This window comes from Anopheles stephensi, chromosome 3, assembly GCF_013141755.1.
Source record: "Anopheles stephensi strain Indian chromosome 3, UCI_ANSTEP_V1.0, whole genome shotgun sequence".
Classification (NCBI taxonomy): domain Eukaryota; kingdom Metazoa; phylum Arthropoda; class Insecta; order Diptera; family Culicidae; genus Anopheles; species Anopheles stephensi.
Window position 1 is genome coordinate 18,202,779 of NC_050203.1, and position 15,768 is coordinate 18,218,546.

At 44.3% G+C, this 15,768-nt stretch overlaps 1 protein-coding gene across 5 annotated transcripts in view; it reads right to left on the reverse strand.

Annotated features, from left to right (window-relative positions):
• Positions 1–15,768, reverse strand: part of LOC118511792 (diacylglycerol kinase 1) — a 75,174-nt gene that overhangs the window by 16,478 nt on the left and 42,928 nt on the right. For 4 of the 5 annotated variants that reach the window (XM_036055322.1, XM_036055319.1, XM_036055320.1 and 1 more), the window contains exons 5-8: positions 2,389–2,599; positions 2,083–2,259; positions 1,770–1,952; positions 871–993 (exon numbers count right to left, since the gene is read on the reverse strand). In XM_036055322.1, the coding sequence (XP_035911215.1) occupies positions 871–993; positions 1,770–1,952; positions 2,083–2,259; positions 2,389–2,599 (694 nt within the window). The remainder of the gene's footprint in view (positions 1–870; positions 994–1,769; positions 1,953–2,082; positions 2,260–2,388; positions 2,600–15,768) is intronic. The other variant, XM_036055324.1, reaches the window with a different exon arrangement.

Here is a 15,768-nt window from a genome sequence, read left to right on the forward strand (position 1 = left end):
TTGCAGCTGCTATTTTTAGATCGTCAACTGTAGAAAAATGAAGGACAGTTAAGTTCATGGCAAGTGCTTGCTGTTTGGAAGGCAGGGCATTGGGGGATATAAGGGCCAGACGAAACTTTACAGTTTCACTGTCAGGCTGAGAGCTTTTCAGACGGTTAAATTAGTTTTTGGATGTTGGAGTGATGTAGTATAATTTTAGTTTACGGAAATGTTGTGAGGAGGAACATTTTTTTTTTTGACGATAAATATTTGATATGTACAGCTCAGTGGTTTGAAAATTGTGAAATATTTCTTGGCAAAGACGAACAGCAGAAAAGGGTTTTTAAGGTACTGTGACGTTGATTGCGCGACCCTGGTTTCAAATCAAATTTGAAAGCTTCATGTTCTGATAAGTATAGTCTTATAATAGAACTCCAAAATAACGTCAACCGTATTGCGAATAATTTCACTTTAAGCTCTCCTACGTCAGCGTTTGATCTATATCGGGAAGAATTAATTTGATTTTTCTACGCCACAGAATTTGTGGCGTTGATTGCGTTTGGGTTAAAATTTGCTTTGCAGTGGTGAATAGCGTTAGCGGGTAACACCACATCTACGTGTATTCCAGTGAATAGTAATAATAATTACATCGTATTTAATACTCTTGCGGTTAACGGTTCGAACAACAAAGGGATGTATTCGTATCACACAAAAATCACTACACCACATCTAACAGCACCTTTGATGAACTATTAAAAGCGAACCACTCTCCCTCTCTCTTTCTCTCTCTTCTTCGGGCGATAGGTGCTCAAGATAGACATGTTCGAACAGGGTGAAAAAAAACTTCACTCATTTCAAACACCACCAAACCCATTCAGTCAGTATACTTACATTCCAGCTTATCCTCCGGTCGGCCTGCCTCCAGCAGCGAAAGATAGCAGACAACGTCCTTGAGCGGTACCTTCAGCAGCAACGGATCCAAAAATGATTGCTTTCTCGGAATCAGCCGCACATCTGCAACGGAATGAACGCGGGATCAGGGTATTAGAAACATGCTTCAATCCGCAGATAGATGAAAACTGTTTCCGCTGGTCGAAAGCTGACACGGAGTCGGAGCCGAGAAACCAAAAAAAAACACAATGTAGAAGTTAAATCCCTGCCGTCACGTCATCAACTCCATCACTCGGTTCGGCCGGGTCCCGATTGACCCGATTCCAGGAAATTGAGAATTCACCGGCGCTTGCTCGGGTACGCGGTAAATTTGCTCGTGTGAACGTGCCTCGCTGGGATAATACGCAAGGGCGCAAGGTGAATCACTACAGGTAGTAGCACTACACATATCGGGGGGGCGATACATAGAGCATCATCCCGGCCCTTGGTAGATAAGCTGGAGCTTAACATTTCCTGGCCCCACATTCTCTGCCCGGCCGGCCGCTGCACAAATCTCGACACTGAAACGCGCTGCCAAACCGAAAGCGCATGAACGACGGCGGTATGTGAATTGACATGCAACAGGTAGTTTCTTCGTGACGGTGGTGTGCTGGAACAATCGGAAGAACAAATGCAAAAGAAGCACAAAACTCGTCCAGCTGAGCTGAAGATTGACGGATGCCATTGGTTTCGCATCGCTCCCCCGTCGGTCGATTGTACAATCGAACCGGTGTTGTTTGGACATCGGCCTTTGTTGGTAAGCCGATCGGATTCGGGTTTGCCGAACGGGCGTGATTCTTCGCCGGATGGACGGTAATGGGCAGGGGTAGGCCCCACCGGGGTACGAGGATTATATTTACCTTCGATACGACAGTTGACCGAGTTGTTGCTTTTGCGCGAAGAGTTCCGGGAAATCTGCGAGTGGCTGTGCGAGTGCGAGTGCGAGGGACTGGAATCGGCCGAACGGCGGAACGGTGGCTGCAGGATCGGCGGTGTACAGCCCATCGGGCTAGGCGTCACCGTCAGCATCGGGTGAACGGTGCCTGAAAGAGTGGGCGAAACGGGCAGGCGTGAAAACTGGCGCAACCATCGCATCCCCAACACACACACACACACACACACCCACAACTTCCCCCACATTGTCCCCACAGCGCGATGGTTTCAGGTACGTACCGCATTTGCCCTTGTTGCTGCTGTCACGGTCGCCACCTCCATCGAGACCGAGATGCCCGAGTGACTGCAACTTATCGGTGAGCCCGTGTATCCGCTCGACGAAGCTGTTCCGCTGCGATTCCTGGGACGGTTGCGGTGTCGGAATGTCTACTATGCTGTTCAGGTTCGGGATGGAACCTGGCGGAGTGAGGGATTAGAGTGGAGTGCACAAAATTTTGCATCATTTTGCCGTTGGCATGAAAATAACCCCCGGGGGGGGGGGGGGGTGGTCACCGGGCGGGAGGGTTAAAAGAATGTGCATATTACCTCGATTGTGAGACGTTACGGGAGCGCAGGCTGCATTGCTGCTAATCGCCGCCATTTGACTGAGCGCTTTCCCGTGGCTGTGCTGTTGCTGCTGGGCCTGGTAGAGGGCCGGCTGCAGGAATGATATGAACAGGTGCTTTGACAAGTCCTCGGGCGTTTCGCAGTCCAGAAACGAGTCCAGAAACTTTCGGAAACCATCATAGTCGATGTCCTGTTTCGGAGAGAGAAGGAAAAAGGGAGGCTGGATGAGTGGTTGAGAGCAAACATGGTACGATTGTTTCAAATGAGGAGCAATGATTGAGGAGTGGATAGCTGAGAGATGTTTCGGACGGTATTGTTCACCCATGTAATACTAGTTGCAGGTGTTGAACATGAATGTACAACGTGTAGGGCATACAACGTTTTCCCTTTCTACAAGACAATCACCCAGCTGTACATCCAATTTAGATAATCTGCTGTATATAGATTTTGTACGGAAATTGACTGAGGGCCGAAAAATGTTCGGGAAGAATCTCGTATATTAAGTATATTTAACCTCAAGAAATTGTTCCAATTCTGGAATTTCCAAAATTTCATTCCAGTTGTTAGTTTTGTCAAGGTATTGATGAATATTGTCCAGCTTACTGCTGGCTCATTGGAAGATCCGGTTTTATTCAAGTCATGCCAATTCCTTATCGGAATACTTCATGACAGCCAACTCAAAACGCTTATCGAAACACCGTATCATAATTTCATTGTAGAAAAGGACCACTTAACGTTCGTTGATGCCGTTAAAAATTCGCCACCGTTCGAGGCAATCTACTTAATGTAAGTAACGAGTTTGCGTTGGCTCTGTTTGAAGTACGTGAAAACAGAGCAACAACAGCAGCAAAAAAAAAAAACGAATCAAGGATCTTTTGTGTCAGTTTGTCCATCTTCGCTACTCGGGTGTTTGGCACTAGGATTTTTATTCTCGGTCGCCTTACTTTCACAGCTATTTCAATTAAGTGGCCTCGCTTTTTGTTTTCTTCTGATGGGATGGACCTTTTTTTTCTAGCCGAGTTGTTTGGTGTCATCTTCGCAAAAACAAGATTAACGAGTTTGAGACACTGTGTCACGGAAGTGACACGGAAAGCAGGAACGTTCTCGTTGCTGTCCCATTCTCAACACATCCGGCAGCAGCAGCACAAAAGGGGCGAAAAAGATAAATAGTCTCGCTGGAGCTCTGCTAATGATATTAAAAATAAAGCAAGAAGATCCACTGTGCCCTAAGATGCAGGGCCTTGGATTTGCTTGTCACACAATTGAATCGGAAAAGACGATTTGTTATCAATTGCAAGTGTGCACTCGTAGGAAATAAAAGCCATTTGTAATTCTGCAATCAAAATCATAATTGTAACTGTTTCCAACATGAATTAAGCAAACCAAAATGTTTAATAGAATTCTGTAGATTTCATTAAAACTAAACTTTAAAATACTAGTTTGCTATGGGTGTATCGTTTTACTGCCCAAGAGCTTGTCGTTTCGGCTAGCCACCCAGCCACTTGGTACCCAGCAAACTCTCCAAACTCCAATTTCGGAAGTTTGCTCGGTGCAGCAATATTGCGAGTCCCCCCCAAAGGCATAATCATGTACAGCTTGGACGAGGAATATGTGGTCTGCATATGCGTCGTCGTTGGATTGCCGTTCACGTATCCGTAAACCGTACCATTCTCATTAAAACTGTGTGTGTGTGTGTGTGTGTGCGCACAAGCATCCGGCGCTGTTTACCCAGCTATACCGGTCACTTTTTTACCATCTCTACACAACTCTAGCACGGCGCTATCAATCAGCAAAGCCACGTGTCACGGGATGGGGGGAGGGTGATATTTGGATATTTCCCATCCGTTTGAGACACACCGACCGGGAGACGGCGGGAATCATTTCGGTTCAGTAGTAAGTGAAAGATGCGGAGCTTTTAAGCCATAATCTCCGGACTACTCAACGTATGATTAGTATTCGTCGAGCGTCGGAACCTCTCCCAAGTCGGTGGTTTTCGGTATGGTGATGCAAAAGCTGCCCAAAAACCTACGGAGATCGACGAGGCACCGGATACCGGAGCTCGAAGAAGGCTAAACTCGGTCCGACTATCGGCCGCAAGGAGCAAACAGCAGGAGACGAAGAAGCCGACGCTGTTTAAGCCTCCTCTTGTTAAGACTATAATCAAAATTTATTACCCATGCTGTCATATCAGCGATCGTGGTGGCAAACGGCAGCATATTACGGTACGCCACCACCATACGGTTTAGCGCATCATAATGTGCCGAAACAGGGGCATGGTTTCTCGGGAACCCGTGACAAGAAGAGACTGCAAAATTGGTTGCCATCATCATTTTTCGTACCCGTGCACAAACGGGACATGAGCAAAACAAAAAAAAAAAAAACACAGAAACGGGCCGGAACACGAGCGACATTGACATTTGAGTGGATAGTGATTGGAAAAATGGCTGCCGATAAAGCGAGCGAGCTTCCGGTATCGCCTTTCACCGCCCCGAGTTGGCATTAGTCGGAAGTCGCTTCCTATTAGGCTTACGCTGGCTCGGCGGTGGTACCGCTTGGTACTCTGTTCATTTTGCCGGAAAAAGTTAATTAGTCTCAAGTTATAATTATCAAACAACCGGGAGGATTAAGGCAACTGCCAGCACCAGGCACCACCGGAACAAAGCGGAACTCGAAACATGCTGTCGGCTAGTGAGCAAACCTTCGTATATCGCCTTCGTTAGAAGACACGGGGCGTTGATAAGGGGGATGGTATTTTACGCACCGGGGGTTTGATGTAAAAAAAGGTAAGCAAGGAAATTATAAAGTAATGAAATGTGTTCTAGTTACAATTAACTTGGGCTATGACGCAATATTGCGGGTGACGTAAACAGGTTGTGGGTTGTAAGTTTGGAGATTTGGAGGGCTGTAGTTTTACTTTAATGAAGATTTGGTATGAAGCTTTAAGGATTTTGTAAAACAGAAAAAAAGTTAAACAATCCTACTCATATACACCTTCAACCCAAAAGATACGTCAAGAAAAATGGCTTTACAGGGGTTTGAATCGCAAAATTCCATCGTGTGATTGCAAATTTCCACATCGGGCTGACATAGTCAACTATCCAGTTGAAGCATTCCACCGAGCGATTCAAAAGCTCCATTTTATGATTTCAAACCCTGCAAAGCTTCCAATATTTTGTTTCCTTGCCTAAAAAAACGCATCACCTTCAACAACCACATCGCTGCGCTTGGACTGCACCAAAAAAAAAAATACTGCGCAAAGATTAGTTTTATTTTCCGCACGAATAAAATATTGTTACCTCCAAATGAAAGCTCTCCAAATGAAACCCGGTGATGACCCTTCGCTAATATGCCTTGATCCTTCCGTATTCCGGTTCCTGCGATACTCTATTCGCAGAATCCCAATCACTTGACGAAGGAAAATTGTCTAGAAGCGGGCCGAAACCATAAACGGGTCGGCCGATTTTTCGTGTGCGACCGTGCTCTGCACGTCACGTTGTTTTCGCTTGACGCACGAAATTATTGGAACCGAACGTACAGACTATCCCCATCGGCCTCCTCCCATCGTAGGCTTCGCCAACACAATCGTCTGTTTGATTGTGGGTAAATTGCTCGCTGCGATGAAGCAACTTTCCTGCTCACTTTTATGCCATTTGAGCTGCGATTTTCCGTCGCTTTTGTCCCGCGTGAAAGCGATATCGAGCAAGCCGTGGCACCTCTGGGCATCCCTCGGCTGAATGGGGAAAAAGGCCGAGAAAAATCATCAACCGTGTTTCGGGCTGTACAAGAGATATTGTTCGAAGAAATGAAGAAGGCCTTCTCGCTCTCTTACAATACACCCCGTCCCATTTTCACCGAATCAACCTAGTGTGGGATATTACGGTTGTGAAGGCGTCTGAATGAAGGATTTCATCATTGTCAGCGCATTGGGAAAAGCCGGAGTAACAGGAAGCCGGCCGCAGTATGTACCATGCACATGGCCGACAGCAAAGCCATCCCTCTTTCAATAATGGAAGGAAGCTTTCCATCGTCAGCTGTTTGTGTTTTTTGACGATTTTTTTGCTCTCTTCTTCAGCTCAATCTCGCTCCTTTTCGCAAATCTTTTTGCCTGACTTTCCGGCTATTGACCTTCGCCGATTTCGATGTCACTTTGATAGGCAGGCCTAGTGACATGGGGTTCACGAGCAACGCGAAACTGTGGCAAAATGTGTTTCCGTGTTGGCTCCCTGCATACACACACACACACGCACGTTTGATTGTTTTGCTGGTGGTAGTGGTGGTTATGTTGAAGAATGGATCACCGGAAAGCAAGGACCGTCGTCTTCCGCAACCGTTAAGGATAAACCGATTTACGCACCATGCGAGAAAACGAGCATCCGTGGATGTGTGTGTGTGTGCATCTGACGGCAAAAGTATCCAGCAATTTCTGTCACCCATTCCCTCGGGGAAGGTTTATGTTTGTGTGTTCGGCTGAAAGTACCATCAGGCGGTACTCTGTATCGGATGGAAGCTCTGCCGGAAGCGAGCAGCGAGCGAAGTTAGTTACGTTTGAAGTCAACACGGACAACCTTTTCCGTTGCGTGTCACGCAGGGTGCCAATGGATTGACGGCCGATTCTGGAGATGGCACCAGAGGGTCTGTTTATTTTCGCAACAGCAGTATGACAATTTGTACCATCGTCATAATGTATCAAGTGGATTAATACAACAACCAAAAAAAGAACAGCACCATTTTTCCCAGGACATGATCTATTACAGGAACATTTCTGACTAAACTGGAGTTTTCGTCGTACTAGCCGAGTGTACAAGGAGCAGCGTGATTGACAACATGCTACCCTTATTTAGACAATGTTGAGGCAAAACAAATGTTGATTCAATAAAGTTTCGTATATTGGATTTATGACATCAAACGATTCGTGTAGTACACTTTCGGAACGATTGACGACGATTATTGCAGGATAAACAAGCATATGGATCCAAACAGGAACGATTTAGATTTGATGATTATAACTCTGTGAAGTTTTGATGGTTTGAAAATATTTCATGAATTCCTCTAATACAAAATCTGGAATTTTTAAACCGTTCAGAAATACTTATTTTAATTCAATATTTAAAAATACCTGGAGTTGCAGCATTAAAAAAGTGAGAGTCTTTCTACTTCTTTTTTGAGTTTTCATGTTCAAGAGATAAGGACTTTTCATCTCAATACACAAGACGAAGAATTGATTCGGACGAGCTTCGATACCCGATTCTACTATGCGAAGACTGGCGATTGCTACCGCTTCGACCACCATAGGTCCACAATAGCTCATAGGTCGCAAGTGTCCTTAAGTCTAGGATCAAAAAAGGTAATTAAGATTTGACGTTTAAAAATACCACTAATCAAGGATTAGCTACAGTTTTAAACTCTCATCCGAAAGGCTCCGAAAGGCATACGCCACAAGCAGAGTTGAAAGTGCATTTCTTTGCACAAAACTCTCCCACCGAACGTGAGTAACCTTTTCGCTTGTTCACGTCCAACATTTGCAACAATTTGAAACCAACCATTCTTACTTTCTCTCGTGATCACTATCGACCAACAGACCGACAAGGCTTGGGCGATCGCTCGGCGAGCAATAAATTGTTAATGGCCTCGAAACCCATAAACCATGCTCCCTAGACAATGTTGTCCATTTTCCACGACGGCGGTGAAACGACTCTTTCGCTAAGCCTTCGAATGGGTTGCGAATAATCCATGGCCCGGGGTGTTCACCTACGCCAAAGCTGGCAGGATGGGGAGAACAAACCACCACGTACAATGATGACGTTTGCTTGCCACTGTGCCCAACTCTTCGGAGGCTCCTTTTCTATTGCCTATTGTCCGTTCGCTGACGTCATTGCAGCCGAGCGATCCAGTGCCTCGGGATGCTCAACTGCTTGAGGTCATCGTTTTTTGGCACCAATCCAAAAACGGTGATGCACTTGTGGCATCGGTTTGCAAAACCCGTAATGCACATCTACAATATGGCCGGGTTCGCTTTCATCTACACAACGCCAGTGCATGGTGCTGATGCGAGCAGAATGCATGGAAAAGTTTCTGTTTTTATGGGGCTAATAAAGGACAGCCGGTTGAAAATTGTTTTGCGCAGTGGGGAAATCGTGTATAAAAAAATACAGAAAACACTGTTCGGTTCAGAGAATGCAACCAGACAGTGGGCACGGAGGTCTGTGGAGGTCTTTTAACGCCCCTTTTTTGCGTTCAATCATCAAGCGCTCGGAGTGTTCGGATTGACCAGCTAGTGGCGTGTGAAGGTTTGCAAAAATTTAATCCATTTTAAGCAATCCTGTTAATGAAGCCATAGAGAGTACCGCTTGAATGGAGTGTTGTAGGCCGAAGTGGACGTTGAGTAGCGTTATCATTCATTCCTGAAGCTAAAGTGTAGTGGTGGGGCAAAAATTTGAATATTTTTAATTTCGTACATGTGTACCAATCGGCGAACGAAAAAAACAAAAATCCCTCTACTACCTATGCCAAATGTACGGAAAAAAGACACTACACAGGACGGAAAACAAGACAACACCAAAATGTCGCCTCACAACGTCCGTGTGGGAACTACCGGAACAGGGTCCGAATGGCGGGCAAAAAACTCGTACAACTCCCCGAGCAATAATAATCCAATTCCCGAGAGTGGAATGTCATGACAATTTCGGAAATTTCTTTTCCTCTTTGATGGTCCGCTTCGTGTGGCGAGTTGTGGTTCAGGTTGAGTTTGTGATATTTATTTTCCTGCTTTTCCTTTTTTTTGCTGGTGTGTGAGGACTAGGACAATCATACACACGCAAGGAAAGTAGAAAGCAAACAGATCGGACAGCGCTGTGTAGGCGCTTTCGGGTGAGCTATTTTCGAAAGCACATGGTAGTCCGCCAAGGTACGTACGTTTTCACGCAAAATTATTTCGCTAACGATATTACGGAAAGCAGTACGGAGATTGTTTTTTTTTCTATGAAGATTGGATATTAGCGATGGCATTCAGTGAAACATGATTTCAGTAAATGTATCACTTTGTGTAAAATTTCTCGCAACTTGCGTCGTCAGGATTTCCAAGAAAATGTGTGGGTTCTTGTTTACGGGCTCCAGGAATCGTAGCAAATAGGTGAATAGATAAGCATTTTCCCTTATTTGTTTTGGTGGAAGATATCTCCATCATTGTCAGATACCATACTCACGAGTCGCGTATTATAGCTTGAACCGATTAAGGGCTTTGCAAATTCAGCATAATCTGCTTCAATCCTTACACTGAACGCTTCCCCACCCCACTGCTTAATCCGGTAAACAGCAAATATTAATAAGCATGATTCGATTTACTCTCGAGCCAAACCCATAAATATATGCTTCAAATTCAATGGCTAAATAATTGATCTTATCCGTTGCATCTTATCGTCCGGACGTTCAGGTTGTGCCCTGCTACAGGGCTGTAATTTTCCACAGCATCGTCCATAGCACCGAGATTATCCGGAAGCATTTACTCAATTATGCTCGTTCAACCGACAAACACTCGAGGGCTTTTTGTGTTCGTGTAGTTTTCCTACGGCTTGTGGTACGTAAGCACCGGCAGACTCTTCTGTTTCCATACAAAACAGCAGCAACGATGTACCGGACTGGTCATGATGTTTGCAGCAACACGTTTATGTTTGCATTCCGGCCGACCGCATCTGTTCCGTAAATTATTTTGTTATTTATGAGCTGCTACAAGAACATCCAAACAATTCGATATTACCTGCACTAATGGGGCCGTAGAGCCGAGCGCAGGAAGGCAAAAAAGACAGCAAATCCAGGCAGAAGGTCGAGGCCGAGTTCGTTCGTTGCGTTGCGTTGCTTGTGTGGTGAAAAATAATAAGACTGCCATTTTCTACGAGATGTAATTTCAAGGTGCAATTTGTTTTTTTTTTCTGTATATTGTTTCGTTGTTGTCTAGCAAAAGAAGTTGATAATATTTTTGCAGTTCCGATTCCACGAATCTCCATGAAAAGCCGAGAGAAGCTATCCAAGAAGTTATCAAGAGAATCCAATTTACAGTAAATTATCTTCAAATATTTCGCTACCCAAACTTGTCTCTTTATCGAACCATCAATCTACTTTACTGCCACCCGAACACACCCTATCACACTATCAATCTAAATCCGTTTCTTGCCATCACAGCGATGATCTTTAAACTAAAAAGAAATATTGGATGTTGTTAGTGCGCGTTAACGCGTGCTCGGAATATCCTTACGGAAAGGATAAACCGGATGGAACTGATTTTTTCCTTCGACCGGCACACACGCACACGTGGGGTACAACATGAATCGAATCACGTACGTGTTGCTTTTCACCGTTGTCGTCACCTTTCCGGAGGTTTTGCATGCGACCGGGATGGGTTTTGGGTGATGAAAAAAGAATGGGAGTGAAATCGAATCATCGGTTCGGTTGCCAAAACCACACGCGGGCGATCTGTTTTTGCTGTTGGCCCAACCCGATGACGACCTTCAATTGGATCGGTTCCAAATTGAATCAAACCATCCGATAATCCAATCCCGTGTGTGGCTGTAATTAGGGGAGGCGATGGAAAGTGTGCGATGGATAGAGAGTGAGATCATGTAATTTTCATGCGCCCGTGAGACATAATCGTGGCCTATGGTGAAGATAATTATTTTAATTTCTTGTTCCATGCTGTGCACCGTAAAGGAGTGAGGTTTGTTGCTTAATTTGAAGTAATTGCAATAAATATAAAGTATAAGTTTGCTAGGGAAAGTTCCTGTGACTCTGTGAAGGTTTAAATATTTTAGCATGAAGCAAAAGCTTTTCCAAGGAACTCTCCTTGGAACTCCTTAAAGATGGAGATGCTTTCAACAATATCCCTTTCAAAACTATAAATGTACCCGAAGCGGATAATGGTTCTGATAGTCTAGTGTTTTGAGATACAACCCTCTATCTACAACCCAAACTACAACCTTCTATCAAGATAACGAAAGAATAACGATTTTACTTTCTAAAATGGAAAACGATTCATACGCAAACAAATGAAACTGGTACGAAAGCTATGCCCTAACGAGCTGACGAACTTCATTAAAACCAATATTTACAACACACCGCCGTAACACAGCCCAGGAAGCTGAGCCTCACCCACATCGAACGACGGCAGTAGCAGCAGTAAACTTTTCCATCGGAAAATGAACATCAGGAATGTAGCGGAAGCTCATTAGATTGTTTTGTAAATCGTTGCTGTTGCTCCGGTGTTCTGTAAAGTTAGTGCTGCGATTCTGAGAATGAACCCACGATGGGCAAGCGTACACGAGCACACACAAGACTACCTTTAAGGTGAATGGTTCGCTCAATTCAGAACCAGATCAGTGCCGAGAGGTTGAGACATCAATTCAGCAATGCATAATTGTTCACCAATTTCTGTGCTTTGGTATGTTTCACCGGTGAAAGGTTTTGGGTCTTTGAAGCAAAACGGGGATTAAAGGGATGTTTCTGTGACACATCTACCATTCTTTCAACCTACGGCGAAGGTTGGCTGAGTAATATGTCGGTAAGAATTTGCGTCCAAATGTTTTCGCCGTCCTATGCTCGCCCCGGTATGTTACATGCCATGCCGTGTGCCGGAATTAATTGTGCTCTACTGAACTCAGTTCAAAACGCATGCATCCTTTGACCTAACAACTTTCCACCAACAACTTTACTCCTTCGGGGAAGGATTCACTGCGGAAATTCAGTATGCGAGCGAGTGCATGCAGCTCAGGAAGCGAGCCGGAAAAATGTTTTCGAACATTCTTACCAAAATCTTTGGGAGGACGCTTGTGCTTGTGAGCTGCAACGACACAGTCATAAGCACAAGGAAGCTAAGATTCAGTGCTGCACAGTGTTGTAAGAATGAGGGCTCTTGCAAGCAGACAGTCAAGAAAAGGGGCCACGGTACATGCTTGCACACATGCCGCGTTAGGAAAGGTTTGAAGTTTAAAGGCTCATTCACTTACGAAGTCAAGAGGCGTTAAATGGCAGAGAAAGCATTCATTTTTTGAAAAAAGGAGAGCAAACTTGTATATGAGCTGCATGTAAAAGGCTATGAAAAATGAAAAAAAGCATTTAAAATAAGGGAATAATCATAAATTCAATAAAATTAATCTAACACAAAGAAGAATGCCCTTTGTCCCTTTGTCCTTTGGCCCTTTGTGAATGCAGTGAATGAAGTCACTGAAACTGAACTGCAAAAATGAGATTGCTTCGGACAAATTTACCTTCGCTGTCACATGTCACCTCAATTGATGACTCAATAGAAAGCCAAACGCTAATGAGAAAACCTGCATTTAATTAGTGTTCCACAACAATTTATGCACGAGACAAAAACCCCAAAAACGGAAACCTCTATTTCCTTACTACGCTATAAATACGCTCGAAAATCCTCCCAGAACCAAAGTTTCCTAATTCACCTCCACTCATTAATCCAGTGACAAAGTGAAGATTCGGTGAAAAGCTTTCCGGTACGTGCCAGGTGGAGGAATAGCAATCGTGTGACGCTGTGCACACATAAAATTAGGTGCTAAAATATCGTACTGCGTGCGATCGAAACTCGTGGTCGCAGTGAGCGCGAACGGCCAGGCAAAGCAGCGCGACCAGCATCGGCAAAAGTTTTGTGATCGGCTCACTAATTTGAATAAAATATTCACGACGTCGGAATCATGTGCGAACGCACATCTTGCTCTTAATTTCACCATGCTGAATGCCGGCTTTTGGAGCGAGAAAACGTCGGCAATGGAGGCGCCCAGTCTCTCACGCTGGAAACGAGCTGCTGATTATCAATATTGGCGTTAGGACCGCCGAATGTCGCCTACCACATTGATCCATTTAACGGTCGCAAGTGAGCAAAAAAAACACCTTACACACAGACACACATTCAAGGAAATGGAAAGTTGTCGCAAACTTTCTCTCGGAAAATGTCGGGCGGAACAATGGATCGCTCACCGGTTCGAGTGCTATTTATCGCACCTGCAGGCAAGCACAAACCCCCCAGACTCCGAGCGGAACGTGGGTTTTTCAATTTGCAATATTTTTAGCACCGCATTCGGCTGGGGATGCTTTTGGCCCGCAAACTTCTTAAAAACTGTTTGATGAACGGTGAAGTTTTGCTACAAAATCACAAACAACTCCCGTGAGTCCTATACCGTGACTGCCGATACGGTATAGGAAAAAAAGACGCGAGAGTAGAACTTTTTCACACTTTAGTTATCGTTTTTCTGGCTCATTTTGTTAGCGTGGAAATAATAATGCCAGCACCATCCACTAACGGAGGCTGAGGTGTAAACATTCCCAGCGCTACCGACACCTTTGGTTTGGAGATTTGATTTTGAGGATATTGTGTGGTTGTGGGGTTTGTTGTTTCCATGTGGCTCCTTCGGTTGGTGTTGTTTTCGGTTACACGCGCGGTTCCTGTGGTTCCTTCGGGAGAACCGCAAGGCTCCTCAGAAGTTTGAGTGTTTTTTCTAGAGAGACTTGTAGCGCGGCAGCAAAAACGTGTTTTTTGCAAGTTGCTGGCCCGCGTTCGGCTCATCAATATTCATTGCCGCGATGTGTTCAAAACTGTTTCGGCAGAAGTTGGGCTTGTTGTGGCGCAAGGACAAGATTATCCAAATTACTCGGTATCGTCCGTGCGCGGCTTTGGAAGAGGGCTTCAAGATGCTTCGTTAGCCGGAGGATTATAGAATTTAGCAGTAATAGCCAGTTTAGCACCTTCAAATTATCAATTTCAGAGGGGCGTTATTGAAAATTCAATTAAGGCGCTTTTTAAGCAACATGAATTTACTGGTTTTTAATAGTTATCCCTGAAATATTGTAGAAAAGTGAAAAGCTCCAAAGCAGTGTGTTACCAATAAGACAAATTTTCCAGAACAAAAAAGTTTCACTAAATTCTTCTTGAAGTCCCTTCTACTCCACGGCTTACATTATTTGGCCTCATTTGCTAACAATAACGAAAGCGACAGATTTATGCGTCCCGCAAATGATCGTGCTTCGACACAAAACAGCAGGCACCGTTTTCCATTCTCAACTTTTGTTTTGTGTCATCTAGTTACAATTCAATTTAATCTTATTTAGCTCAAACGAAAAATAAAACAAACCACCTTCGTCCTTTAACGACATCAGTTTCACCACCGCCTGAGCTCCTGTGAGGGGGGCCAATGTTCTGCCAACTTTTGCTAAACATTAAGCCACTCCCCGCCATTGCCAGCTCACATTACCCAACGTTACTTTGGTGGATGTTTTTTTCCCTGTGCTTCTCCTTGTGACTGGTCGGTAAGGAGATTGTTACACATGGGTGAACGTTGGGTTGGGGAGTGAAAAGTCTGTGAAATCTTTCGAAAGTACCGAAAAGAACATTTGCTTGCCCTTTTGTCTGGCCCGGGATTGATATTATACGCTTTCCCCGATAAACTCTGTCTGTGTTTGGATGCGTTGGTACGTAACAGATATGTATAGAGGATAACGAGGGAGATGTGTAGCGATAGGAAAATAGAACGTGATAGTGGTGTTAGTAATTTGAAGAAATGTGCATAGGATATTGAAGTCAGTCACATGGTTACGATAAGCAAAGGGTGGAAGCCTTGCTTGACCAATTTTTGCATAACTTTTGCAGCTTTTTTATTGATTTAAAAATATTGTTCAGGACAAAGTTTAAAACAATATTGAGTTAATGATGGCGACTACAGAACAAATGGAACATGTTGTGATGTCGAATGGCGCATTGGTTTTTATCATTGAGGCGCTTGGTTTTTAATTCAGAAAATACTATAAAACCCACTAGGAAAATACACAGAGTATTGTGGCTCAATGCCGCAAATAATACTCCACAATTCGCTCATTTACAGTTCGTACACGACACGAATCCGAAGTGTAAATTATGATTTCATGCGATGAATTGGAATAAATTATTCCATGACAACTTATGAATGGTCCATTTGGAGCATTCATAATGCGACAATAAAATGGACAACTGCCCTGTTTCTTTAAGGAGCGTGCAATACGAAAGAGAGCGAGAAAATTATGTCAAGCGTGCGTGGTGTGTATTTAAAGCTTAGCATCACCAGACCACTCCCAGGTTTGATTTATTGTACCTTATAAATGGTCCTTCCCATTCGACCTTTTCGATTGAATGACTGACCGGGAAATAAAATCATACCAAGCAAACACACTCGCACCTTCCGTTCCATTCATAGCAAGAAAGCATTGTTTAACGCTTGCTTCCCATTTTCCCGTGTCTTCCGTAAAGTAGCCATATTTAGCATACGAAAGGCCCCCACTTTGTCGAGGAAACACAAATTGAATTACGCCCTAGCTTCAGATCAAAACAAG